Below are 26041 nucleotides of genomic sequence, written 5' to 3'. Positions count from 1 at the left end.
TTGCTTTCTGTGACCCCAGTTTTCAAAGGCAAGATTACAGGCCCCTGGGCTTCATCCTCAGCCCCAAGAAACCCAGGGGAGCAGGAGTCCATGCATGTCAGTCTCATGCAAGCTGTTTGAGGCCAGGGGAGGGGAATTTAATTTTGTATTTTCCACAGCACTTAAGCAACATTCTGTCAGAAGAGGTAGTTCATGCCATTCACCCAAGTGTCTTCTGGGAGAGTAACTGACCCCCTCTTTTCCGGCTCACCCTCAGGTGAGCTTGCAGGGCTTGGAACAGGCCGTTGGGTGACCACTTTCCCAGGAACTCTACAGAGAATGGACACGGGCTGCCTTCTCCTTGGTGTCTAGGGAGGACCGAGGGACCAGCTGATGGGGGGAGAGCCTGCCTTACCTTTGGGCCTGGGACAAACACTGACATTGTATAGTTGCCCAGGAGCCTGAGGGGCTTCCTAGGAGGCTCAGTGTAAAGAATCCGCCTGCCAGTGCAGGAGAGGCAGGTTCATCCCTGGGTTGGGACTATCCCCTGGAGGAGGAAATGGCAACCCACTCCAGATTCTTGCCTGGGAAATGCCATGGATGGAGGAGCCTGGTGGGCTACAGTTCATGAGGTTGCAAAGAGACACGACTAAGCAATAGAGCACGGCCTCTCGGTATAGGTCTGTTGCTTGAGCAAACAACCCCGGAGAGGCTTGGGTATTATAGAGCCAGGCTGCAGATAATGTCGTTGAGGCTGAAAGTAGCTTATCTAAACTGAGCCAGGCAGAATTCCAGCCTGGATTTGAGCCCAGAGCCCATATTGGTCACCTGGAACAGCTCTGCTCCATAGAGAGAAAGGCCAATGCAGCGGGTTTGTATAACCCAGCCTGTGTTGCTGCCTTCAAGGAGTTTACCATCTGGCTGCTTTAGCACGGGAAGTCGGCCTTTGGAGCACAAGCTGCCTCAGGGCTGTGGTGCTAGTAGGCCGGGGAGGAGCCAACCCTGAGGGAGGCTGTGGTGATGGGGGGCTTCTTAGAGGAAACTGACCTCACTGTGGACTTGGCTGAAGAGAGGGAATTCCAGGGTGGTGGGTGCTGTGAGGTGATGCCTGGAACCCTTTTTAGGAATGAGGGACTTACTCTCAGTTGTCGGGTGTGCTATATGAAGATGGCCCTCAGTTGACGCCAGCTAGCGATTACCTCAGCTGAAGAGGACTGTATCACTCACCAATTCATGGGCCCATCTCCTTCCAGGGGAAGTCCAGGCCCAGTGACTGACCATGGCTGAGTGATAGGCCTGGTCGTTTTCCCCAACTTGGGACAACTCAGAAGGTTAGTTTAGCCCTCAAGTTCTCTGTAGGGTCGGCTGAGCTCCTTCTTGGGGCTGCAGCAGAGCTCAGTCTTTCCCTCTCCTTCTCCCCTTCTCCTCATTCTTCCCCAAGTGATTTGTCTCCATTGGTTTCTTAGAGAACCTCACCTGTGACATCTGGTTTCAGGTGATAACTCATATCTCTGACTGCAGCTGAGTCTACATGATTCTAGACCATTCCCTGGATGTTGTATGGTGAGAGGGCAGGGATCAGTGTGGAATGGGGATGGATTAGTTAGTAGCCCCTGGTGGTACTAGTAGTAAAGAACCTGTATGCTAATGTAAGAAATGTAAGAGACACAGGTTTGATCCCTGGGGTGGGAAGATCCCCTGGAGGAGAGCATGGCAACCCACCCCAGTATTCCTGTCTGGAGAATCCCATGGACAGAGGAGCCTGATGGTTTACAGTCCATAGGGTTGCAAAGAGTTGGAAATGACTGAAGTGACTAAGTACACAGACAAGAGTCCACCAGTGTATGCTCCTACAGGACTTGGGTCTGTCCCCTGCCACTACCTCGTAACTACCCCCTTAAAATTCTTGTCTGGGAGGAACATGCTCTTTAATGCAGGTTGGGTCAGAGTTGAGTGTTTATGTGTACTTGTATGGGGGTGTGGTGGGGCAGTGGCTGGCAGTGGTGCCCCGAGGGGTGGAGGAAGCACCATCTTCTAAATGCCTTTGTGGCTGCCTGGAGAGAGGAGCAGAGCGTGGAGAGGCAAGTTGGGAGGGACTAGCTGAGAATGAGGTCCACCATTGAGTGGGAAGGGGAATTAAGTCTGGGAGGGACACTTAAGTAGTCTCAGTGTTTCTAACCTGCGCCCACTTTTGATGGATGTAGAGATACCTTGTTCAAAAGGATCACTTGTGTGTGTGTGCAGGACACAGGAGCCCAAAGCCTGCAAATCTCCAAGCAGGCGAGTTCCATTAGGATTGAGTTTCTGTAGTTAGGGTGATGAAAGCAGCTTTGTGCATACAAAATTATAATTTGTAAAGCTGAGACTCCCCACTGGAAGTGCTGTCTTAGCATTGAGCACAGTAGCCTGAGGCTGTGTCGATGCAAACCTAGAACATCTATTTGGCAGCTCCCATCATGCACACCAGTGACAGGAGGCTGCACACCTGACAAAATCTCTGGGCTGCCTCATTTGCCTGTGACTGTATACACACACACGTGCACACACGTATAGACACTGGCTTGTCTATAGCCGTACCCACACCCAGACACACAGTCAGTCTCCAGTGAGTTTTCTGGGGGCTCTTCTAATCGAGTTCTCATGGAATTGTCCAGTTGGAAGATCAAGACCCAGAAGGGAACTGGCTCCCACCAGGGGGGCTGTACCGTCCTCTGACAATGCTTCTGACCCAAGAACCTTGAATCTGAAAGGGTCTGACCTGGCCCCATGAACGCACAAAGGCCTATTTCCCTGTTTCTTCTAGTCTTTAAGGCAGCAAAGGAGCTGGTGTACATTCTTTAAGGAGGTCACAGGCTCAGAGCTAAGTCTGAGAAAGCGTTGGCTTTGTGTCTCCGGCAAGTCCTAGCAGGGGCAATAGACAGGGCAGGCTGTGGGCAGAGACCGGTTTGGATACTCTGTGATCCATCTGACCAACCAGTGGTCATGAGGAGCCGAGCTGGTGGCTGTGGGACTGGGAAAGAGGGGATCATCTGAGACACACGGGAGGCAGGGTGTGTGGGCGGCAGTAGTGGGGCCAGCAGACAGAAGTCCGGGGTCAGCCCTGGAGGAAGGATGGCTGATAAAGCCACGAAAAGGAACTAGGAAATCAGTTCTCACAAACCTATGAGACAGGCTTCAAAAATAGATGTGGTTTCAAATTCTAGCTCTGTTGCTATAATACTAGCCGTGTGGGAGCCACTGCATAGACAAGTCACCTCGTGGAGACTGATTAGTTTTTTAGTAAAGGAATGGTTTCTTTCAAAAACATGTATTCACTTATTTAGCTAGCTAGCTAACTGTGCCAGGTCTTAGCACAGGTCTTAGCACATGGGATCTTTGATCTTCATTGTAGCATACGGGATCTTTAACTATGACATGTGGGATCTAGTTCTCTGACTGGGAATGGAACCTGGGCCCCTTGCATTGGGAGCTTGGAGTCCTGGCCACTGGACCACCAGGGGAGTCCCTGTTGTTGTTTTTTAATTGTAAAATCTAGGATAACAACAATAACTTCACAGAGTTGTGTTTTTTTTTTTTTTTGCAAAGAATACATTAAGTGAGAAAATATTAGGAAGCATTTATAGTAAGTCAGCACACATCACACTTGGATGGGACTGACTGGATACGGTCTGATTAGCACAATTGATGATGTTGTAGTGGGGAGACATCTTTCAGAGGACAGTTTTAGTTGAGCTGCTCAGGGAAGGGATGACTCAGGGAGGACTCAAGGGTTTACATTGGGGTTTCTTCAGGCCTTTGATGTTTACAAAGTTCAACTTTCCCAAGCACAGAGATGAACTGATTTAGGAAAGTCTTTTATTTTGAAGAGTTGATACAAATTACAAGCATGAATACTGTTGATAATCTCTTGCATACTTAGATGCATACTTAAATAGTTCAGTTCAATCACTCAGTTGTGTCCAACTCTTTGCGACCCCATGAACACACCAGGCCTCCTGGTCCATCACCAACTCCTGGAGTCCACCCAAACCCATGTCCATTGAGTTGGTGATGTCATCCAACCATCTCATCCTCTGTTGTCCCCTTCTCCTCTTGCTCTCAATCCTTCCCAGCATCAGGGTCTTTTCAAATGAGTCAGCTCTTTGCATCAGGTGGCCAAAGTATTGGAGTTTCAGCTTCAACATCAGTCCTACCAGTGAACACCCAGGACTGATTTCCTTTAGGATGGACTGGTTGGATCTTCTTGCAGTCCAAGGGACTCTCAAGAGTCTTCTCCAGCACCATGGTTCAAAAGCATCAATGCTTCGGCACTCAGCTTTCTTTATAGTCCAACTCTCACATCCATACATGATCACTGGAAAAACCATAGCCTTGACTAGACGGACCTTTGTTGACAAAGTAATGTCTCTGCTTTTTAATATGCTATCTAGGTTGGTCATAACTTTCCTTACTTACGTAAGGTTGCAATTATTTTATTACCATTATAAGAACAGCTGAGATTTTCATTCAGCTATTTATTGAGGTATCATTGACACATAACGTTAGTTTCAGGTGTACAGTGTCATGATTTGATATTTATCTGAACTGTGGGATCGTCACCACAATGTGTCTAGTTAGCATTCATCATCGTTCACAGTTACCATCCTTTTTCCTTTTGAGAACTTTTAAGATTTACTCCTTACAACTTTCAAATATATGAAACAGTATTCTTAACTGTGTTCACCATGCTGTACATAATAGTCCCTGTGACTTACTTACTTTATAACTGGAAATTTGTGCTTTTTGACCCTCTTCACTCATTCTGCCCACTCTTCCCTCTGCCCCGCACATCTGGCAACCACCTATCTGATCTATTTCTATGAGGTTTTTGTTTTCGTCTTTAAGATTCCACATATAAGTGAGAGCATTTGGTATTTGTCTTACTTCACTGAGCATAATGCCCTTAAGGTCTATCCATGTGGTTGCAAATAGTAAGATTTCATTCTTTTCTATGGATGAATAATATTCCACTGTGTGTATCTGTATAAAGATACCACATTTCTTTATCCATTCATCCATTGGTAGACACGTAATTTCCATATTTGGCTATTGTAAACAATGCTGCACTTAAGGATACATATATCTTCTTGAATTAGTGTTTTTGTTTTCTTTGAATGAATACCTAGAAGTGGATCATATGGTGATCCACTTGTTGGATCATATGGTGGTTAAGATTTACTCCTCGCAACTTTCAAATATAGGAGACAGGATTTTTAACTATAGTCACCATGTTGTACATAATAGTCCCCATGACTTATTTACTTCATAACTAGAAATTTGTGCTTTTTGACCCCCTCCCCTCATTTTGCCCACTCTTCACTCCTCTGTTCTTTGGAAAAGTTTGAGAAAGATTGATATTCCTTGTGAAGCTGTCTGTTCCTAGACTTTTGTTTGTTGAGAAGTTTTCCATTACAGATTCAATCTCGTTACTAATAATCAGTGTAATCAAATTTTTGAACTGTACGTGATTCAGTCTTGGTAGGTTGTATTTTCCAGGAATTTATCCATTTCTTCTACGGTGTCAAATTTGTTGGTGTGTGATTTTCATAGTTGGCACATACATTTCATCCTTTGTATTTCTGTGGTATCAGTCAATCTCTTATTTCTGATTTTAAGTCCTCTTTCTTGGTGAGTCTAGCTAAAGCTTTGTCAAATTTATCTTCTCATGTATGTCAGGTTGAAATTATTTTTTGTTACCATTTAATACTGAGATTTTTTAATGGGAATTAAATGATAATGAAAACTTAATTGTTTACTTAACTAGAAAGTTCAACAATATTATTAAGGATCCAAGAAATTGTTGGGTTTTCTTGAATTTGTTGCTTCATGTTTATAATATGGTTGCCATTGCATAAAGCATCACATCTACTTTCAAGACTAAACAAAAGGGCAGGTTGCAGCACCACTGAGTTCTGTGCTTTATATTTTTTTTTTTTTTAAATCAGGGAAGCAAGGATTTTCCAGAAAATTTGGAGTTTCATTGGCCAGAATTAGATCACATGGTCACCTCCAGGGATTAAAAAAGACCAAAAAAGCAAAAATTTGGTGAAGAGGAGCAAGGTTGCCTGATAATCACTCCCTACACTAGTGGGGAGATTTTTAAGCAGCTGAGATTTTGGAATAAGATTTTTGGCAACTAAAAATTCTGGTTTATCCAGTGAGTTATCATTTAACTGTAGATCGGTAGATAGTCTCATGGTTAAGTAGGTAGTCCCCCTGTTTTCTAGGGCATAATAGAAATCAAAGATATTTTTTGCCTTTTTGGTTTCCTAGGGCCTACAGAAGCTTAAATTCCTTTTCTTTGCATTTTTTTTTTATTGCAATAAATAGTAGATCTGTCTCGGTAATGACTAAAAATGACTGGTGGACTTCAGTGTTAGACTTTGTTGTTGCATTTTAAATTTATCTGAGTGCAACAGTGGGCTCAGTTGCATAGGAAGCTGGAACAACAGGAAGGAGGACAAAGAAGCCAATTCCATCTCGTGCAGGAAGGGGCTTGTGCGGTAGTGATTAGCAGCTGCCCCTTTACTGCCTTCGGGCCTGATGGCAAAGCCTAGGCTCCTCCTTGTAAAGAAAACCTTTCTTGATCCTTCATGGAAGACAAGAATTCAGAGATAGTTACAGTAGTTTTTCAAGTTCCTTGTTATAAAATGAATTTAAAAATTGTGCATTTGATGTGATATTCAGGGACCTCAGACTCAGTGATAAAACAAGTTATTAGAGTAATTTCAAACACCTCTGTATTTAAAAAAAACACCAATTGGTGAAATGAATGACAAAATAGCGATTTTTTTGAAGAAAGGAAAATTTCACATATCTCAAAAAATCTTCTGAAGATGGATAGAGGGAATAGATGTACAGTGTGAATGTACTTAATGCAACTAAATTGTATACTTAAAATGGCTAAAATGGTAAATTAATATACATATTTTGCTGCAATAAAAAAATCTCAATGTAGTTTTGTTAAGGGACCTGCTGTTATGAATAGGTAGAATAATTTGTAAGTGAGTGTATTAGTTACTCAGTCGTGTGCAACTCCTTGCGACCCCACGGACTGTAAGCCGCCAGGCTCTTCTGTCCATGAAATTTTCCAGGCAAGAATACTGGAGTGGGTAGCCATTCCCTTCTCCAGGGGATCTTCCTGACCCAGGAATCAAACCTGCATCTCTTGCATAGTGGGCAGATTGTTTACCGTCTGAGCCACCAGGGAAGCCCTGAATAATCTGTAAAGAGAAGAGCAAATAGTTGCATATCAGTGGGTGTCTTCTCTTTACACTCAGTGTATAACTTGATTACAAAGTGTTCTCTTGCACTTTGGACCTGTATATCCAATGCCATCCTCTCCATTGGGCCTATCTTACCAACACCTCAGGTCTCAAACCGAATTCAGTGTCTTCAGTTCACCTGTGTACATCTGTTCCTCCTCCCACCTTCTCTGTTCTGGTTAAGGCCCCTAACAAGTACCCAGTTGCTCTATCTTGAAACCTGGGTGTCATTCTTGTTGTTTTTTTTTTTAGAAATTTGCTAAGGGAATATTTATTAAGAACATAATTCCACTTTTGTCCATTTCTATTCTATACCACTATTTTTTTTTCTCAGTTTTATATCATTTTAATGTTTTTTAATTCACATATTTAAGGTACATTTGATGAGTTTGGGCATTGGTGTATACTGGGGTTATTCCTGAATCCAACTTTTCCCTTACCCTCCACACCCAATCAAACACGACTTCCAGTTAATGCTGTCTCCTTGGTGTTGCTCTGATCTGTCCAGTTCTCTTCACCTCCACGGTTGCCACTCTAAGGTATATAAGCAATCAGGAACTCTTCTCTTCTAAGGAGCTCCTAGCATTCATTCTGCCATCACTTATTCTAAATGTCTGAAAAATATTCAATGTGTTAAGATACAAATTGTTTTGTTGTGGTAAGACCACTTAAGATCTTCCCTCTTAATAGACTTTAAGTGTAAAATAGAGTATTGTCATCTCCAGGCAAAATGTTGTACAGCAGGTTGTCTAGAACATCTTGTTTGTGTGTGTGATAGTATTGTATTTTTTAAAAGAATAATTTATTTTTAATTTAAGGATAATTGCTTTACAATATTGTCTTGGTTTCTGCCATACATCAGCACGCATCAGCCATAGGTACCCACCCTCTTGAACCTCCCTCCCACCTCCGACTCTACTCCACCCCTCTAGATTGTCACAGAGTCGTGGTTTGGGTTTGCTGAGTCATCCAGCAAATTCCCACTGGCTATCCACTTTACATACGGGAGTGTGTGTGTTTCCACGCTACTCTCTCCATTTGTCCTACCCTCTGCTTCCTCTCCTGCATCCATTCGGACGCAGTCTATTCTGAATGTCTGCATCTCCACTGCTGCCCTGCCAATAGATTCATCGGTACCTAGGAGGTCTTGTTTTACTGAAACTTCATGCCTGTTGATTAGAAATCATTTTCTTAACCAAGATAGATGATCTATTGGCTTTCTTGGATCTATCATCAAATTGCTTGGCAATTTTTACAAAGGCATTCAGCCCTAATTTTTGGCAAATGAAAATGACTGTTATCTAAGCTTCTAAAACTATTGAAGACTTCTTACTCTTCCTCAAAATATTCACACCTCTACTTTAGCATAGTAATATTAACACTTACAAAAAAAAGTAAGACAAAAGAAATTGGGGGAGGTCATATCCTCATGGCGAGTTGTGGAAGATGGCTGCTGCTGCTGCTGCTAAGTCGCTTCAGTCGTGTCCGACTCTGTGTGACCCCAGAGACGGCAGCCCACCAGGCTCCCCCGTCCCTGGGATTCTCCAGGGAAGAACACTGGAGTGGGTTGCCATTTCCTTCTCCAATGCATGAAAGTGAAAAGTGAAAGTGAAGTAGCTCAGTCGTGTCCAACTCTTAGCGACCCCATGGACTGCAGCTTACCAAGCTCCTCTGTCCATGGGATTTTCTAGGCAAGAGTACTGGAGTGGGGTGCCATTGTCTTCTATGGCTACCTTATATTAATAACTAATTTGCCCAAGTGGGCAAGGTTATTTCAGTTTTATTAATTCACTCATTAATCTTACTGAACATATATGTATACCAGGCTTTATTGGGGTAGAGACATGGGACAAATACCCCACCAATGAGGAGCACACAGCCTTGTATTGGAGACAGATTTGAAAATCAGATGATTTAGGCAGTGAAGTGCTAAGAATCAAGCAAGGTGGTCTGGAGACATTGAGAAGGGACATTCTGATAGAGTCTGGGAAGGCTTCCCAGAGCTGGAACGTAAAGAAGATCTGGATTTGAGATCCAGAGCTGCCTGCAAATCAAGCCCTTTTTCCATTTCAGCTAAGAATGTAATCAGTGTGGCAGGCACTGGATTTTCAAAAATCTCCTTACTTTAATTTGCATTTCCCTGGTTGTCAGTCAGGTTGAGCACCTTTTTACATTTATTGACGATGTATATTTTCTACTGTGTGTTATCTGTTTTTACCATTTGTGAGAAGTCTTAATGTTGAAAATAAACTGTGTGACAGATAGGGGACTTGTCTGATGCTGATTGTAGGATGGATTTTGTAAGTCCTACACTCATCTGACAAAAATTAGGATCAGGATGTTTTCCTAACCATCCCCCTCGCCGCTTCCTGCCAGTATCTGCCTTCTCTCTGATAACTAGGTTTCCTCTTCTAGCCTGATGGCTGCTGAAGAAGGTCAGCTGGACCTGATGGAATCTGTGTGCAGACACTATCGTCTTTAACTGCACAGTTTCTGCTTCTGTCAAAATGAGGGGAGAAGGTCTATACAGATGGGCAGAGGGAGTTATGTGCAGGCTTGCAAATGTGAGCGCTGTCTGATAAAATGCAAGTTTTTGAGTGTGCAAGTCTTAGAAAATGAGGTCCAATTTTATTTCTGGTTTGTGAGAAATATCTGTAGATAAAATACTGTATGGATTTTTAGAATGCTGTCATTCATGTATTAGAAAGTGCACTGCCTTCAACCTCAGAAGTCAGTGATTCGTCCCAGTTAAGCCTGAGGACTCAGCCATCCTGTGGTCTTCTTGCCTGATGACAGCCAGAAGGACTGTGTCCAGTGCTCCCACCTCTTGATGGCCAGAGGGCAAAGCCGCTGACATGTAGGGGAAGGAATGTCCAGGACTTGGAGAGAGAGGCACTTGGGTGGGAGTCTTGGCTCTGCTCTTTATCAGCTGTGTTTTGTTAAACAATTCTCTTCAACCATCTGGACCTTGGTTTTCTTATGTGCAAAATGTGGAGAGTATGTTGTAGGTTGTAGAGGTAGTTTAAGGATCAAATAACATGATTGCTGGGGCTTCCCAGGTGGCTTAGTGGTAAAGAATCCACATGCCAGTGTAGGAGATGTGGGTTCAATCCCTGGATCAGGAAAATCCCCTGGAGAAGGGGATGGCAACCCACTCCAGTATTCTTGCCTGGAGAATCCCATGGACAGAGGAGCCATAGGGTCTCAAAGAGTCGGAAATGACTGAGTGAGTGAGCATGAGAAACATGATTGCATTACACGTTAAGTATGCAAGTGTTCTTTTTCACTCTTCTTTCCTCTCTTGAGGACACCATACACACAGCCAAGCAAAGGGCTTTGGCGGTACTTGGTGCTTGATACTTGTGTACTGCTTGATTCCATACAGCAGTTGTTCTCAAGAGTACAGTCCCCTGGCCAGCAACATCCTGCACTTGTTAGACATGCAAAACCCGGACCTACTCCATCAGAGACTGTTGTGGGCTCAGCAGTGTTTGACTAATGCTCGTTAAAATTTGAGAACCACTGAAAGTCTCCTGCCTGCCGTGGTCATTATAGTATGAGATTTGGGAAAAGGGAAAAAATAGTGTGTGTGTTTTAATAATATAAAAGCTATTTAAAGTCCCAGAAGGTGACTTTCATCCAGTGTCAGACTGTCTTTAAAATAGTGAATAAAATGTTACAAGCAGGAGCGCTGTTTCCTGTTACCCTTTGGAGGAAAGCACCCAGGTTTAGCTTAATGCAGGATTTGAGATAAGCTCTCTGGACTTGGATGATCACTTAACTGGAACAGATAACTTCTTGCCCTCTTTTCTGTTCTTTTTCTTATAAATATTAATGACAGAACTTGTAAACTAATGGTTGCTACACTAACTACTCAGCTCTGGGAGATGCAACCTGGTATTTTGCCATGCTATTATTTCTGATTAAATATATTTTAATTTAAAGGCACAGCCATTTGCCTGTGTTCATAACCACAATGATTAAACATAATAGGCACATTAACATACTTCTGGGCATCAGTGAAAATCTTCACACTCTACATGCAGCAGGAAGCTTGGTCCTACAACCAACAGTGTAATCATCGTGGCCAGCCTTTTTCCAGCTTGTTTCTCATACATCTTAATTGTACCTTTTCATTATACAATAGCAGACATTAATGAATAATTGTACCTACTGTATATAATGAGTGTTTCGTGTTATTAAATATTCCTAAGCTTCTTATGAGAAATGAGTCAGTACTCATCACTGTACCATCTGATGGTCATTAGGAGCTTTGATTTTTGAGTACCCTTTGCTTTTGGGAAGGAACTCATTTAATTGTGTAAAGTACAACTGATTCTATATGCCAAATATATTCCTTAGGTCAGGACCTGATACTTAAGGATCAAAGAATTTCAACACAGTTAAACATCAATGATCATTAAGAATAAAACAATCTAAGGGATAGAAACAAACTTCATTTTACACTTGACGAAGTAGATAGTTTCCTTTTTAGAGAATTGCAAAATGGGACAGAAGGCAGGAATCTTTTGTCAGATAAAGAACCAGGAACAGAAAAATAGAAAATAGCTAATTGGCTGGGGCCACAGAGTCACCCTTGTTTGGGGTGAGAAGACCCAGGCTGGCTTGATGGTTGGTGGACTGAGTGTGTATATTTATTTTTAATTTTTTATCTTTTGCTGTGCTGGGTCTTTGCTGCTGTGCAGGCTTTTCTCTAGTTGCAGGGAGTGGAGGCTACTCTCTAGTTGCGATGCACAGGCTTCTCATTGCAGAGTGGGCTTCAGTCGTTGTGGCACAAGGGTAGTGTGGCTCCTGGGCTCTAGAGCACAGGCTCAATGGTTGTGGCACATGGGCTTCGTTGCTCTGTGGCATGTGGAATCTTCCCAAACTAGGGATCAAAGCTGTGTCCCCTGCATTGGCAGGCAGATTCTTATCCACTGAGCCAACCAAGGAAGTCCTGGGATGAGTATATATTGCATTTCTTGTCAAATGGAGCATTTGCAGGGACCAGAAGGTATCTGGTTTTGGTTTCCTGACTTGGTATTCCTGGCAGGAGGGGCTCCATCTTGGGCCAAGAAGTTTATCAATGGAGTAAGTGCAAATTGCTAACAAAGGTGAGACTATTAATATTACCTACCATACACTGAATCTAGTAGGTGCTAGGGAGCTGACCGAAATCACCTACTTTGATTTGTAGAAAAACACTATGAGGCAGATTTTATTGTTCCCATTTTACAGACACCAAAACTATCCTTGAGGGTCCCAAATGGACATATGATGTTTGGTGCTGGCATAGCCAAAGAATATAAGGATGAGTCAAAAGGAAGAGTGTGGCTGGTTTCATAAAACCACATCTGAGAAAGTGGTGGGCCTGATGTAAAGCCTTCATAAGTTTCTTCTGACTTCACATCCTCAGTTAGGCTGAGCTGTTTGTTACACCGCACTGGTGCACTGTGTGTGTCTAAGCTTGGCCCTGGTGTGGGGAGACGGATAGGAAACTCTGCTGCCATGAGGTGAAAAGGAGAGCTGGGGTTTCCCAGTACACTGGGCAGTGTACTGAACGCACAGGCAGCAGGAAAACTCCTGAGAGCTTGGAGTAGAAGAGCAAATATTAATAGTTTTGAGTGCTTCCTTTATAATTTACTGAGGTAGTCTTTGGAAGTCAACACAAACATGTATAGATTAATAGTTTGAGTGAAGCAATGAAGACTTTAAAATACCATCTTCTAGGATCTTTTCTGGTTAGTGCTACCCCTTTTGTGAAGGAAAAAAATAGACATGATTATTAGGGGAAAAAATGGTAAGATCTTAGAAATATTCAAAGCCATGGTGGCTCAGATGGTAAAGAATCTGCCTGCAATGCAGGAGACCTGGGTTTGATCCCTGGGTCAGGAAGATTCCCTGGAGAAGGGAATGGCTACCTACTCCAGTAGTAGTCTTGCCCGGAGAACCCCATGAACAGAAGAGCTTGGTGGAATGTGGTCCATGGGGTCACAGAGTTGGACATGACTGAATGACTAACACTTTCACTTTCAATGGAAGAAAGTCAAACTGTACAAGTAAGGAAGTATTAGGCTTCTATTTGCAATTTCTGGGTTAATCCTAGAGATCAAGTTCAAACAAACGCCCACACAAACTTCATTTACAATGTACCTCTTACTCCAAAATACCAAGCAACTTTGTATTTAAGAGCTAAATGTTTATTATTCAGTATTTTTTAAGATTCAGAAATAAATATGTAAATACCTCACTAAAAGTTATGAAACTTTTACATACATTTAACATTTAGGATTTTAAGTACATTTTCCAGAACTTTTTAAAACGTTGGGAGTATAGTTGCTTTACAATGTTGTATTAGTTTCTGCTGTACAGTGAAGGGAATCAGCTATATAGATACATGAATCCCCTCCCTCTTAAGATCTCTCTCCTAACCCCCATCCTCAGCCCTCTGGATCATCACACAGCACTGAACTGAGCTCCCTGTGCTAGCTATGTTTTACACAGGGTAGTCAATCCCAGTCTCCCAATTTGTCCCATCCTCCCCTTGCCCCATCTGTGTCCACAAGTCCATTCTCTGTATCTGCGTCTCTATTCCTGCCCTGGAAAAAGGTGCACCATTTTCTAGATTCCACATATATGCATTAATGTCTCTTTCTGACTTTTGTATGACAGACTCTAGGTCTATCCACATCTCTATAAATGACATTATTTCATTCCTTTTTATGGTTGAGTAATATTTCATCGCACACACATGCACACACACACACTCTCTCTCTCACACACACACACCCCACATCTTCTTTATCAATTCACCTGTTGTTGAACATTTATGTTGTTCCCACATCCTGGCTGCTTTAAGTAGTGCTACAAATGAACATTGAGGTCTATGTGTCCTTTTAAATTATGGTTTTCTCAGGGTATGTATGGGATTTCTGGGTTATGTCGTAGTTCTATTTTTAGTTTTTTTAAGGAACTCCCATACTGTTTTCCCGGAGAAGGCAATGGCACCCCACTCCAGTACTCCTGCCTGAAAAATCCCATGGATGGAGGAGCCTGGAAGGCTGCAGTCCATGGGGTCGCTGAGAGTTGGACACGACTGAGCGACTTCACATTCACTTTTCACTTTCATGCATTGGAGAAGGAAATGACAACCCACTCCAGTGTTCTTGCCTGGAGAATCCCAGGGACAGGGGAGCCTGGTGGGCTGCTGTCTATGGGGTCACACAGAGTCAGACACGACTAAAGTGACTTAGCATAGCATAGCATACTGTTTTCCACAGTGACTATATCAATTTACATTCCCACCAACAGTGCATAAGGGTTCCCTTTTCTCCACACCCTCTCCAGCATTTGTTTGTACATTTTTTGATGATCGTCATTCTGACTGGTAAGAGGTGACACCTCGTAGTTTTGATTTGCAATTTTCTAATAATTAGGGATGTTGAGCATCTTTTCATGTGCCTCTTGGCCATTTGTATGTCTTCTCTCGAGAGATATCTATTTAGGTCTTCTACCTGTTATTTCTTGAGTGGGTTGTTTTTTTGATATTGACCTGCATGAGCTGTTTATATATTTTGGAGATTAATCCTTTGTCCATTGCTTTGTTTGCAAATATTTTCTCCTATTCTGAAGGTTGTCTTTTCATCTTGTTTATGGTTTTCTTTGCTGTGGAAAAATCTTTTAATTAGATCCCACTTATGTTTTTATTCTCATCACCCTAGGAGGTGAGTTGAAAAAGATCTTGCTGTGGTTTATGTCAGTGTTTTTCCTATGTTTTCCTCTAAGAGTTTTATAGTGTCCAGTCTTACATTTAGGTCTTTAATCCATTTTGAGTGTATTTTGCATATACTGTGAGGTAGTGTTCTAATTTCATCCTTTTACATGTAGCTCTCCAGTTTCCCCAGCATCACTTATTGAAGAGGCTGTCTTTTCTCCGTTGTATATTCTTGCCTCCTTTGTCATAGGTGCGTGGGCTTATCTCTGGGCTTTCCATCCTGTACCATTGATCTATATTTGTTTTTGTGCCAGTTACACTATCTTGATTACTGTAGCTTTGTAGTATAGTTTGAAGTTGGGGTGCCCGATTTCCTCCAGTTCAGTTTTTCTTTCTCAAGATCCTTTTGGCTATTTGGGGTTTTTTGTGTTTCCATACAAATGGTAAAATTTTTTGTTCTAATTCTTATGAAGGATGCCATTGGTAATTTGATAGGAATTGCATTCAATCTGTAGACTGCTTTGGGTAGTGGAGTCTTTTCACAATATTGATTCTCCCAATTCAAGAATATGGTATAAGTAAATAGATAATATTTAGTATTTTTAAGGCTCAAAAATAAATATATGTAACTTTTAAATACATTTAACATTTAGGATTTTAAGTGCATTATTCAGAACTTGTGATAGGCTTCTGTAATTACATAAACTGAGTAGAACTCAGGAACTTATGGAAATGGGCTCATGGAACCCACACTGTTACCTTGAATTTCATCATATTGTCTGCCTTTTCATGGCTGGAAAGTACGACAGTGTGGAATAATGGTAGTCAATATACTGAAATGAAAAAGCATAGTCATACCTGGGACTCTGTTACAAATATTTACAACTTTTTGGCTACATAACCTTAGGCAAGTCTACCTGCAGGAAATCTTTCATAGGGACCTTAAAAGACTAATGAGATAAGGAAATTCTTTGTAAAGCAAATGTCACATTCTCTACCAAAAATCACATTTCAGTGTAGAGAAGGAGGTCTGTAAGTATGGTCTTTGATTTTCAGAGACAGGGAGACTCACAGATCACCACTGAAGAACAACCTCTGACCTACGGCATGATTAACCTTTATAAAGAGGCCTTTAGTGGGATCTTACTGTATTTTAAAAATTTGAGACACACGAATTAAATTCTTTCCCAGTTCCTCCCATTAGTAAAAGCTAACGTGGCCAAAGCAGTTTCTCTGCACTAGATTCTATCCTAAGCACTTAATGTAAATAAGTTCATTTCCTCCTCAGATCCACCCTGTGAGGTCAGTGCTATGGTTCTGCCCATTTTACAGGGAGCACGGATTAGTGAAGAATCCACAATCAATCACAATCACAGCCAAAATTTCATTCATACTACTGTTAATCAGTATTCACTGCATTCTATACATTTTGATATTTTCTCTTACTCCCATATATCAGACCCCTATCGAGAGAATGTTAGTCTCTACTCCCATATATCAGACTCCTATGAGAGACTCCTAAGTACTTCTCCAGTATTTGGGGAAAGAAGGACATGCTGGACACAGATAATTCGTAAACCTGGGATAATCAAACATAGCCTGATGAATTGTTACACTCTCCTGGCGGATATGCACGTCCACAGTGCTTGTGATATTGAAGACATGAGTCTACACGTTTTTCCAAAGTCTGGGGTGGCTGGGTAGGGGCTGTGCGTGTGAGCAGAAGCCCAGTGAGCTGCTCACGACTCTTGAAATAGTTATTGCATGAAAAGGGCAAATCGAATATTTTCCAGATTTCCCAACCACACAGTCTTCACCCTAGCTTTTGGCTTCAGCCACTGAAATCTGTGGTTTGGACATGAATCTGGAGTCGGTAATTGTTCTAGCACCCTGTGCTTCTCCTGACTGCTTCACAGTAGTTTGTTCTCTGTTCTGTTCCTGGAGGATTTGCTAGGAGAGGAATCATCTGAGTTGATAAATCTGTTAATACCTAGAGCCAATAACTCTGCGCGTTATGTTTGTGGGGATCTTTGATACCTTAGCTCGCAACAGGAGTGACCAATTTGGGATTTAAAGGTGCTGTGGCAGCTTCCTGGGAAGCTGTTCTAGAGAAACCCTTTTTATTATTCCTCATAGGCTGCAAGTTCTATTTGCAGCAGGTTTGTTGAAGTATAAATTTATTCATGCTGCTTGTACCTAAGCAGCAGGGGCTAGAGTAATATATCGATTTCTCTGGCCCACAACAAAAAACTAACTGCAAAGTGCCCGTGCAGGAGATTTACTTCAACTTGATGTTTTCCTTGAAAACAGGAATGGACTTAAAACCTAGGATAAGGCACTAATACAGTTAATGACTCTGGCTGGTGGCTTAGCTGATAGAATCCGCCTGCCAGTGCAGGAGATGCAAGAGACATGGGTTCGATCCCTGAGTTGGGAAGATCCCCTGGAGAAGGAAATGGCAACCCATTCCAGTATTCCTGCCTGGGAAATCCCATGGACAGAGGAGCCTGGCGGGCTACAGTCCATAGGGTTGCAAAGAGTTGGACACGACTGAGCACATACACAATGGAGGCAACGAGCAGAGCCAAGAATCTTATTTTGCAAAATTACTTGAAAGGCCCAAGGTGAAAGAAACATAGAAAAAAAAATGGTGCAGCACTGTGACTTTCTGCCAGGTGGATTCTTTGAGCACTTTGCTGCGCCCACCCCCCCATTTCTATTATTAATTTTTCAGCAGATCTTTCTTTCAACACCATCACCATCAAAAAATTCCACATAACTCAAGACAGTAATTTACTCTTAAAGGAAACACACCTGCAACTTTATTAATAACCAACTTTTTTTTTTTTATTAGAGCAGATACAGTTGTGAAAACTGTACATTATACATTTTGGTTTCAAGGATTATAAATAACGGAACTCGCAGGTAGGGAGTTCTTTTTCACAGCAAGAAACTTTAAATAAACAAAGTCATGTTTTATTAAGTACATTGGCAGACTTCATGTGCTGTCCAAAATGTAGAGTACAGTATAACAACCCATTAGAAAGAGCCTTTCATGTAAAATACAGCTGTGCACATTTTAGAAAAATACCAACAATTTGAGCTTTGTTTTAAAAAAGCTTATAAATCATACATATATTTATAAATGGAACCAACATGCTCACTTTATAAACATATCCTTTATTATCTGTTACCCATTACTTCCAAAGCATTACACATTTGAAATAAACACTTAAGATTAAATATTTTATTTCTGTTTTTTTAAAAAAAATCAGCTTTCCCAGCATCAAGAGCTATGGGGTTAGGAAGGAGCAGTGAGAGTATGGAGACCGACACAGGAACTGAAACGTTTCTTGGGTAAAAACGTACTTCCTAGATTTAAAAGTCAAAGGAAAATGTAAAAAATAAATATACAAGTTGTAATTTTCATTTGCTCTCTTTCTGCTTTCTTCTTTATTCCATATTGGTCACACCCAGGAGTTTCAACATACTGAACTTCTGCAAAAAACACCACTGGGTCACTAGCCTGCAGGTGACATTCACTCCCATCTGTGCTAACATATGACTTCTCTCTTCTGTATTGAAACGGTAGCAAATAAGGTAAGAAGAATCTGATTAAACCATGCAGATCGTGAAAATACTTAGGAATAGCTCCCTCTCCTCAATGTTTTACCAAGATTGAATGGATAACTTTCCTCCCCTGATTTTCTTTTTAAATAATTATATAAAGCCCACATAGTTTCTCTAAATAAGCATGCTTCTGAGTAATAAAGAATAAATTATAAAACAGCAAAAAAAAATCAGTTTATGTCAGACTAACAAAGGACTGCAAAAGACAGATACTTGAAAATTGTCTACGCCTTTAAAGTGTGAAATAAAATTACAAAAGGACTTTGAAAAACACGAAAGGCATAAAATTGAGAAGCACTGATTGAACAAAGCTTTATGCTCTACCTGAATGTATTCAACGAAAATTTGTAAGTTGGGGAAAAAAAAAAAGAGAAGAGCAGTTATTAATAGCATCTTGCTTAACTTTCATGGGAATTAACATAGCCACTGACAAGATTTTATTTGGTTGGTAAAGTACGTCAGCAATGAAACTGAATCCTTTAAACACTGATTACTGCAACCCATGCAACATTTTGACTATACTTCTTAGAATTCTGTTGTCTTTCAGCTTTTAAAATTTAGCACCTCTGAAGTGCATAAATAAATTCATCTCAGTAGCTTTAAAAATGTTTAAGTGATTTCTTAGGTATAATGCCTTCAAATCGCTAAATTTTAAACAGCCTTTTACAGGTTTAGGAAGACTAAAAATGACATGAATGATGTATTGCTATCAAAATAAACACCTTTTCTCTAGAATTCTGTTGTTTTCTTTTCCTCGAGATGTGACACGTGTGCTTCCTCCGGCCAGGACCGCACGCTGTAGGTGACCACACATCAGATTTAAGTAAACAGCAGAAATGAACAGAACCGTGCACAAGCCGACAAAACCTTCTCTCCCGGGACGTTCCAGGAGATGAGAAAGCAGCAGGTCGTGGCATAAGACTGGTGAGTGATGCTGCTGCCTACTTCCTCTACTGAGACAGGAGTGAATGTTGGAACCATGGCCGCAGCAACACAGTCCTCCGACCGCATTCCTAGGGCGGTCGTTTGTTTCCCCAGCTCCCTACTAGCAACGTCAGATGGTAAAATAGTAAGGCAGCTGTTGACTTCCATCAAAAAAAAAAAAAAAGCAGCTCCATACATCTCCAGTTTAGTCACACTCTGCTAGGACAGATGGAGTAGCCAATGCCAAGAACTTCGCCGGATGGGGCTGCTTCAGCAGATGTTAAGAAAGAATGATTATTAAGTTTTGCTCTCCAACATGGTTGCCTGCTTCAGCTCCCAGAGGACCCCATAGCCACAACGCCTTCCCAGGGGGACTGGACAGGTCCTCCGGTTGAATTTTCCATCTTTCTCTCTCTCGTGAGCCCATCCTAATTCCAAGCCTCCTTCCCTGTGTCTGAGTCTGCCTGGAGTGTGCCATTTAAAGGGCTGATGACACCACTGCAGAGGACCGTGGGCTCACACCACTAGTTGTCATGACTTCACCGAAGGGTCAAAACAGTGATATCATTAAGTAACTATGTTGAATCATATTCAGGCGCAGCCAAAATTAAATTGAAGGACAATGCACGGTTGTTTAAAAAAATGTAAATCTGAATAGGGGAAAAGAATGTGACAGATTGTGATTTTATATAGAAATTAAGGCTATTCTTACCTTTCCTAATTCCAATCAAGTTAGAAAGTGAACAAAAAGAATGGCCAACCCGATATTCAACAGCATGACGAGGATGATCATGATTGAATTAGGGCCCTGGAAATCAAACAGAACAAAACAGAAAATTCTAAGTGTCACCTTCCCAAGTTAATAGCAATAGTTAAATTAGCTCACAAAACCAATTACCAAAAATACTTGAAAAGACACAACACAGTTGCAGGTCCATATGGTCAAAGCTACGGTTTTCCTAGTAGTCATGTACAGGTGTGAGTTGGACCATAAAGAAGGCTGAGTGCCTAAGAATTGATGCTTTCAAACTGTGGTGCTGGAGAAGACTCTTGAGAGTCCCTTGGACAGCAAGGAGATCAAACCAGTCAATCCTAAAGGAAATCAGCCCTGAATATTCATTGGAAGGACTGATGTTGAAGTTTCAATACTTTGGCCACCTGATGTGAAGAGCTGACTCATTAGAAAAGGCCCTCATGTTGGCAAAGATTGAGGGCAGGAGGAAAAGAGGCTGGGAGAGGATGAGATGGTTAGATAGCAGCACTAAATCAATGGACATGAGTCTGAGCAAACTCCAATGGACAGTGAAGGACAAGGAAGCCTGGCATGCTGTCATCCAAAGGGGTTGCAAAGAATTGGACATAGCTTAGTGTGTGAACAACAACAACACAGTTGCAGTAAATAAAGCATGAATAATGACAACAGTTCTAAAAGGTATAAACTAAAAATAGCTATGCTGTATTTAGATGGAGTCATCTCTGAACTTTCATACAAAAATGAATCTAATACTGATTAAACAGTATTTTAAAATACCTTAAAACACTAGGCAACAGTCTGGGTGAGACACAGCTCACCATAATGGGTTTAAAACTGATGGGAATTAGAGATGTATTTTTGTTAGGTAGGGTGTAATTTGGACTAGGAAGAAATCATTTCCTCATCAAGGCAGCTGGGAACAGGAGAGTGAAATCTGAAGGATGGTGAGGCTGCTCCGGGAAAGTTCAGGAAAAACTCAGGAGGAGGTTCTTTGACTCTTCTTTTTCCTGGTCTTCTTTTTGGATACCATCCTTTCCTTAAGGTAAAAACTACAAGTGGAAAATTGAACCCTTTCGTAAATTACTGTGCAAGATCTAATTTTTAATTTCTCTGCTTACAGCCACAGCATTTCAGAAACCAAGTTATATTTTAACAAATCACAGAATCGTATTTTGTAAGTACCACTATAATAAATACCACACAGTCTAAAGTGCCCCAAATTTACTTTCTTTTTTTTTAAATACAAAACAAAACCGTTGTATGACCCATCTGTTTAGATCTGGTTGTGTTTTGCTATCTTTACTATAAAGAGGCATTCTTGGTGTTAACTATTAAAATAGTGTCTAATTCTTAAATAGCATTAAAAGTGCTCTAAAACTTGCCTTATAAGGGAGGTGGGGTAGGTAGTTGTATTCTCATTTTACGGACGAGCAAACAGTTGTACTATAGTTGATTATCCTACGGTGAGACTGTGTCAGTCTTCAGATGTTGTAATGATGTGATTTGTTGGGGGTGGTGAGTGAGTAAGGGAGGCTGGAACTGCCATTGGTTAGTGCTCATCTCACGGGGTCCAGGGCTTTAGTCCCGTGTCCTTCATGGAGGCCTCCTTTCTGGATAAGGCCACATCCTCCCTGGTAGAGGTCAGAGTGCCTCCTCTTTCTGTGTCCTAACACTTCACACTACTGTCCTTTCTTGTTAACTGCCATCTTTTCCCCTAGACTGAGTCCCACAGGGGTCCTCCTTGTTCACCACTGTGTACCCACACATAAGGGCTGTCCAGTTCATCCAGACAACCAGTCTTTAATGAGAACCCACCTTCCACTTTTCCAAGTCCTATACATGTGGTGGCTGAACAGATATATTCACTGTATTAAATGAAGTACAGGGTGATTCATAAAATCAGGGTGACAGAGAGGAGGAATAAAAATGGGTGTTATGGAGGGATTCTTAGAAGAAAAAGCCTAGTTCCTAAACTCCAAGTAAAGGGGAGGAAAATAATTCTTCACAGTGTAATCCAAAAAGGTAAGTATCTTGCCCAAGGTTACTCAGCCAGTTTGAATAAATTAGAACTGAGATTAAACAACTTTGGTTTGTTCACTTCAGAACTACATGTTCTTCATCTCTATTAAAGTCACAGGCCTTAGTTTAAAAATAATTTACCATCAACTTCTTTAAAATGGCATTTTCATCGGTATCCTATAGTATCAGAAAAACATCAGATAATGACCAATGCGTCTTTTAGAATAGTTGTGTTCTAAATTAATAGGAGAGTACTAACCTATGTAACTCCTCAATTATGGCTAACTTAGAACACATAAATAATGTAGGGAAACTCTTAGAACTCAGAAAATAATTGATGATCTTTCAACGTTATTAGTCAGGCCGGAGATGACGGAAATGCTATTAATATACATACTGAACAGACTTTGCTCACTGAATGTGTTTAGATTTTCTTAGGAATGTGTTAAGAATTCTGGGATTCTTTCAACTCTTTTGGATTAGTGGATTTCATTTCATAATTCTTCAAGACAGTGAGTGATAATGAAAGAAGACAAGGGAAAGTAACGTCAAACCAATATGATGCAAAGTCCAGTGACTTACAGGGGACCCTGAGAAAGCAGAATGATAGAGAAAGTACCTTCAGTAAAGGTGTTCCTGGACCTTTCACTCCCACTCTATGAGTCCTTAAAAGGTTCCATGAATTTATCTAACTTTTTGAATTGGTTAGTATTTTGGGTTTGTGTATATTTATACAGACATAATTTTTACTGAATAAGTATTTCTCCCATATATATTCTAATATACACATACATTTATCCTACCAGTATAGATCTACTTATAAAGCTATTTTTAAAGATGACTCAGAGATAAGAGTAAACTGGCAATAGAAGGCTCAAACAGCCAGGTAAAAAAAAAAAATTCTGGGACGCTATGTTTAACAGGTGGATATCAACACATGACCTCTGTGCTCATCAGACACCTGGGCTGGGTACAGAGTGGAAAGCTTTAAGGTGAAGTCTCATAAACATGACTGCAGTGGCCAGTTGTAGCTTAAAATAGCAAAAAGAAAAAGTCAGTCTTGCTTTTGAAGACTGACTGAGACAGGTGTAATACAAGAAGCTGTTGGGGCAGGGCAGAGTACAAGTCTTGATTAGAAGAAACTTTCAGGCAGTTAGAAACTAAAGTGCAGGAAGTCAAACTATGGAAAGAAATTCTAACTCAAGAATTTTTTTCTTCCAGAGACTATCACTCATTTAAAATTATGAAGAATTTTCTGAAGAGTTAGTACAATTTGCTAAACTTCAAGCTTTTCCAAAAACATGAAAAGAGCAAAAGTTAATTATATGTGTTTACTCGTGTGTGTGTGTGTGTGTGTGTATGATTCAGACCTGATTTGACATGGCTGCCTTAGGTTTTATAACAATTCAGAAGAAAGGTTGGGTAAATCTTAAACTTGGAAGCTGATCAGTGTAACTGCTAAGAGAAAAGTGTGGGTTCTCAGGAGTTGAGTCTCCTAACTAGAAGACCCCTCACTAGTCTCTTTGATCATAAGGTTCTCAAGATATCTCCTTACTGCCTTCTACCCAAGTTGCCATATTGCAAAAATCCAACAAAAATCTTGGCATCACATAGAATGTACTTTCCTGGGACATGAGTCCACATGCAACCACTGCCCACAGGAGTCACAGACTGGAGGAAGGTTGTTAAGTAATCCTTGTTGTGGCTTCCCTTCTCCCAAGTGTTAGCCTGTGTCCCTGAAGATTCTATTTCTAGGAATCAATACCCAGGGTGATCCTGAGGATGGATCAAAATCTACTGGAAAATATTTATGAACTGTTTATGCTCCAACTAGTATTGAGGTGAACTTAATAATAGTGCTTTCTGAATACCTACCCTATGCGAGGAACTAAGACCTTTACAAGTATCAACTCACAACCACTGATATTAATCTTCACAATGTTTGATATAGGTACAGATGAAGAAACTAAGTCACAGAGCAGGTTAAGAAACTTGCCTAAAAGTCAAAGAGCTGGTAAGTAACACAGCTGGGATTTGAACCTATGGTCTGGCATAAGAGGCCACACCCTTAGCTAGTAGCCTACACTCTCAGTAAGTTGGCTGACTACAATTCTGCAAATTGTTTGGTGATTCTGACTCAAAGTGGACCTCTCACACTGTTTCACAAAGAGGAACTCAGTCTGGTTTCCCCTCTAATGTCTGCTTTAGTGTGAATGTTTCTATGAGTTTCCAAGTTGTTATTTGTAAACTTCTAACTTAAAACAGTCTTAATTTCAAAATTGTTATGTAGAGCTCTTTTGTTTTAAAGGTCATTCACTGACTACCTTTAGGATGATTCTGTCACTATCCTAACTCCTTGTGAAGAAAATAGTTATCAGGGGTGTGAAAGGCAGCTTTCTGTTATCAAGGAAGGGAAGGTTAATTGTTAAATCTCTTGTTAAATTGTTAAAACTCTTCAGAAAGCGAAAGTGAAAGTGAAGTCGTGTCCGACTCTTTGCGACCCGTGGACTGTAGCCCACCAAGCTCCTCCGTCCATGGGATGCTCCAAGCAAGAATACTGGAGTGGGCTGCCATTTCCTTCTCCATACACAAGCAGGCGCCAATTCAGCCCTGACTTCCAGCTCCTAACAGAGGTACAGAGCTGCTGGCCGCCTCCTATCCTGGGGTGTCCAAGGGAACCCTAGAGACCAGCCTGCAGAGCTGCAAGATGCTTGGCTGACTCCTAGACTCCGAATGTTCTGCATATCCGTGAAACAGATGCTGTTTCTAAACAAGAAGGCGCCAATTCACCAAACATACCAATCAGTTTATTACAGGTAAGAACTAGGTAACTCACCTAAGGGACACTGGGGCATGTACTTTCCCTTAGGGAGTTCTGAAAATCAACTGAACCCCACTAACGGGTACCCAAAAGGTATAAACGATATAGCCTTGTATTGTCTGAATTTTCCTCTTGTAAATCAAGCAAACTAATACCAATTTATATGGGAAGCTTGACTAACCCTATGGATAAATGCTGAAAGCCAAAAGAGAAGTTATCACATTTAACAAATTCAGTAGTGATAACATTAACACATATTTAGTATCAGGATACTGATATATCAATGTTAAAAAAATGCTTACTAAACAGTGAGTCTCAAAGTTACTGTTTTGAAAACCACGTATCTATATAAAAGCTTGACTCTTGGAAAGTTAATCATGTTAATTTGATTAATTTATATTTAGATAATTAAAAAGGTGAGAATTTAAAGAAGGTGGGAACCCATGTTAATAGATATTAGCAAAATAAACCCAAGAAATTTCAAACGTAAAAGTTAGTTGAAAAATGAATTTCAATGTTAACCCTATGAGCAGACTGACAGACAAAAGTAAACTGATGGTTATATTCCTATTGGCCAAAATATTAATCTACGCCTTTATGCAAATATGTCTCAGAAATTACTAGTCAATACTGGGTCAACTGTGGCTTTTTCCCTAAATTACAATCTTTTCCAAAGCCATATGACCAGGTGAACAATTTAACAGACTTTTAAATCTTACTGAATATCAATGAGAGCTTTCTGGTTGAATAATAAAAATGGTAAAGACTCATAATAAAACCAGCATCTACGAGAAAACTGAAATTTTAGGAAGATTTATACTCTGAGGAATTAGAAAACCAAAGTAACTTTCTTAACCAATTGAAAATTTTCACTTCTTATACGGGAAAGCAGTAGT

General features: G+C 40.9%; 1 protein-coding gene and 1 long non-coding RNA gene across 18 annotated transcripts in view; one reads left to right on the top strand and one right to left on the bottom strand.

Moving 5' to 3' along the window:
• Nucleotides 1-26041, top strand: part of LOC147359341 (uncharacterized) — a 176888-nt gene that overhangs the window by 147253 nt on the left and 3594 nt on the right. For 12 of the 13 annotated variants that reach the window (XR_015140701.1, XR_015140711.1, XR_015140707.1 and 9 more), the window contains 3 exons: nt 18475-21479; nt 24276-24338; nt 24784-25140. This is a non-coding gene — a long non-coding RNA (uncharacterized LOC147359341). The remainder of the gene's footprint in view (nt 1-18474; nt 21480-24275; nt 24339-24783; nt 25141-26041) is intronic. The other variant, XR_015140708.1, reaches the window with a different exon arrangement.
• Nucleotides 3818-26041, bottom strand: part of JPH1 (junctophilin 1) — a 106494-nt gene continuing 84270 nt past the window's right edge. The window contains exons 5-6 of one of the 5 annotated variants that reach the window (XM_086336435.1): nt 20264-20359; nt 3818-7241 (exon numbers count right to left, since the gene is read on the bottom strand). In XM_086336435.1, coding sequence (XP_086192561.1) covers nt 20279-20359 — 81 coding nt within the window. In that variant the 3' untranslated portion in view covers nt 3818-7241; nt 20264-20278. Of the gene's footprint in view, nt 7242-17818; nt 20360-26041 lie in introns of those variants that run through there. The other 4 variants (XM_086336433.1, XM_086336434.1, XM_086336431.1 and 1 more) reach the window with 4 other exon arrangements.

This window comes from Bos grunniens, chromosome 14, assembly GCF_055505025.1.
Source record: "Bos grunniens cultivar Pamir isolate PY7600 chromosome 14, Bosgru_T2T1.0, whole genome shotgun sequence".
NCBI classification, from domain to species: domain Eukaryota; kingdom Metazoa; phylum Chordata; class Mammalia; order Artiodactyla; family Bovidae; genus Bos; species Bos grunniens.
The sequence above is the reverse complement of the archived record's forward strand: the minus strand, read 5'-3'. Positions and strand labels throughout refer to the sequence as shown.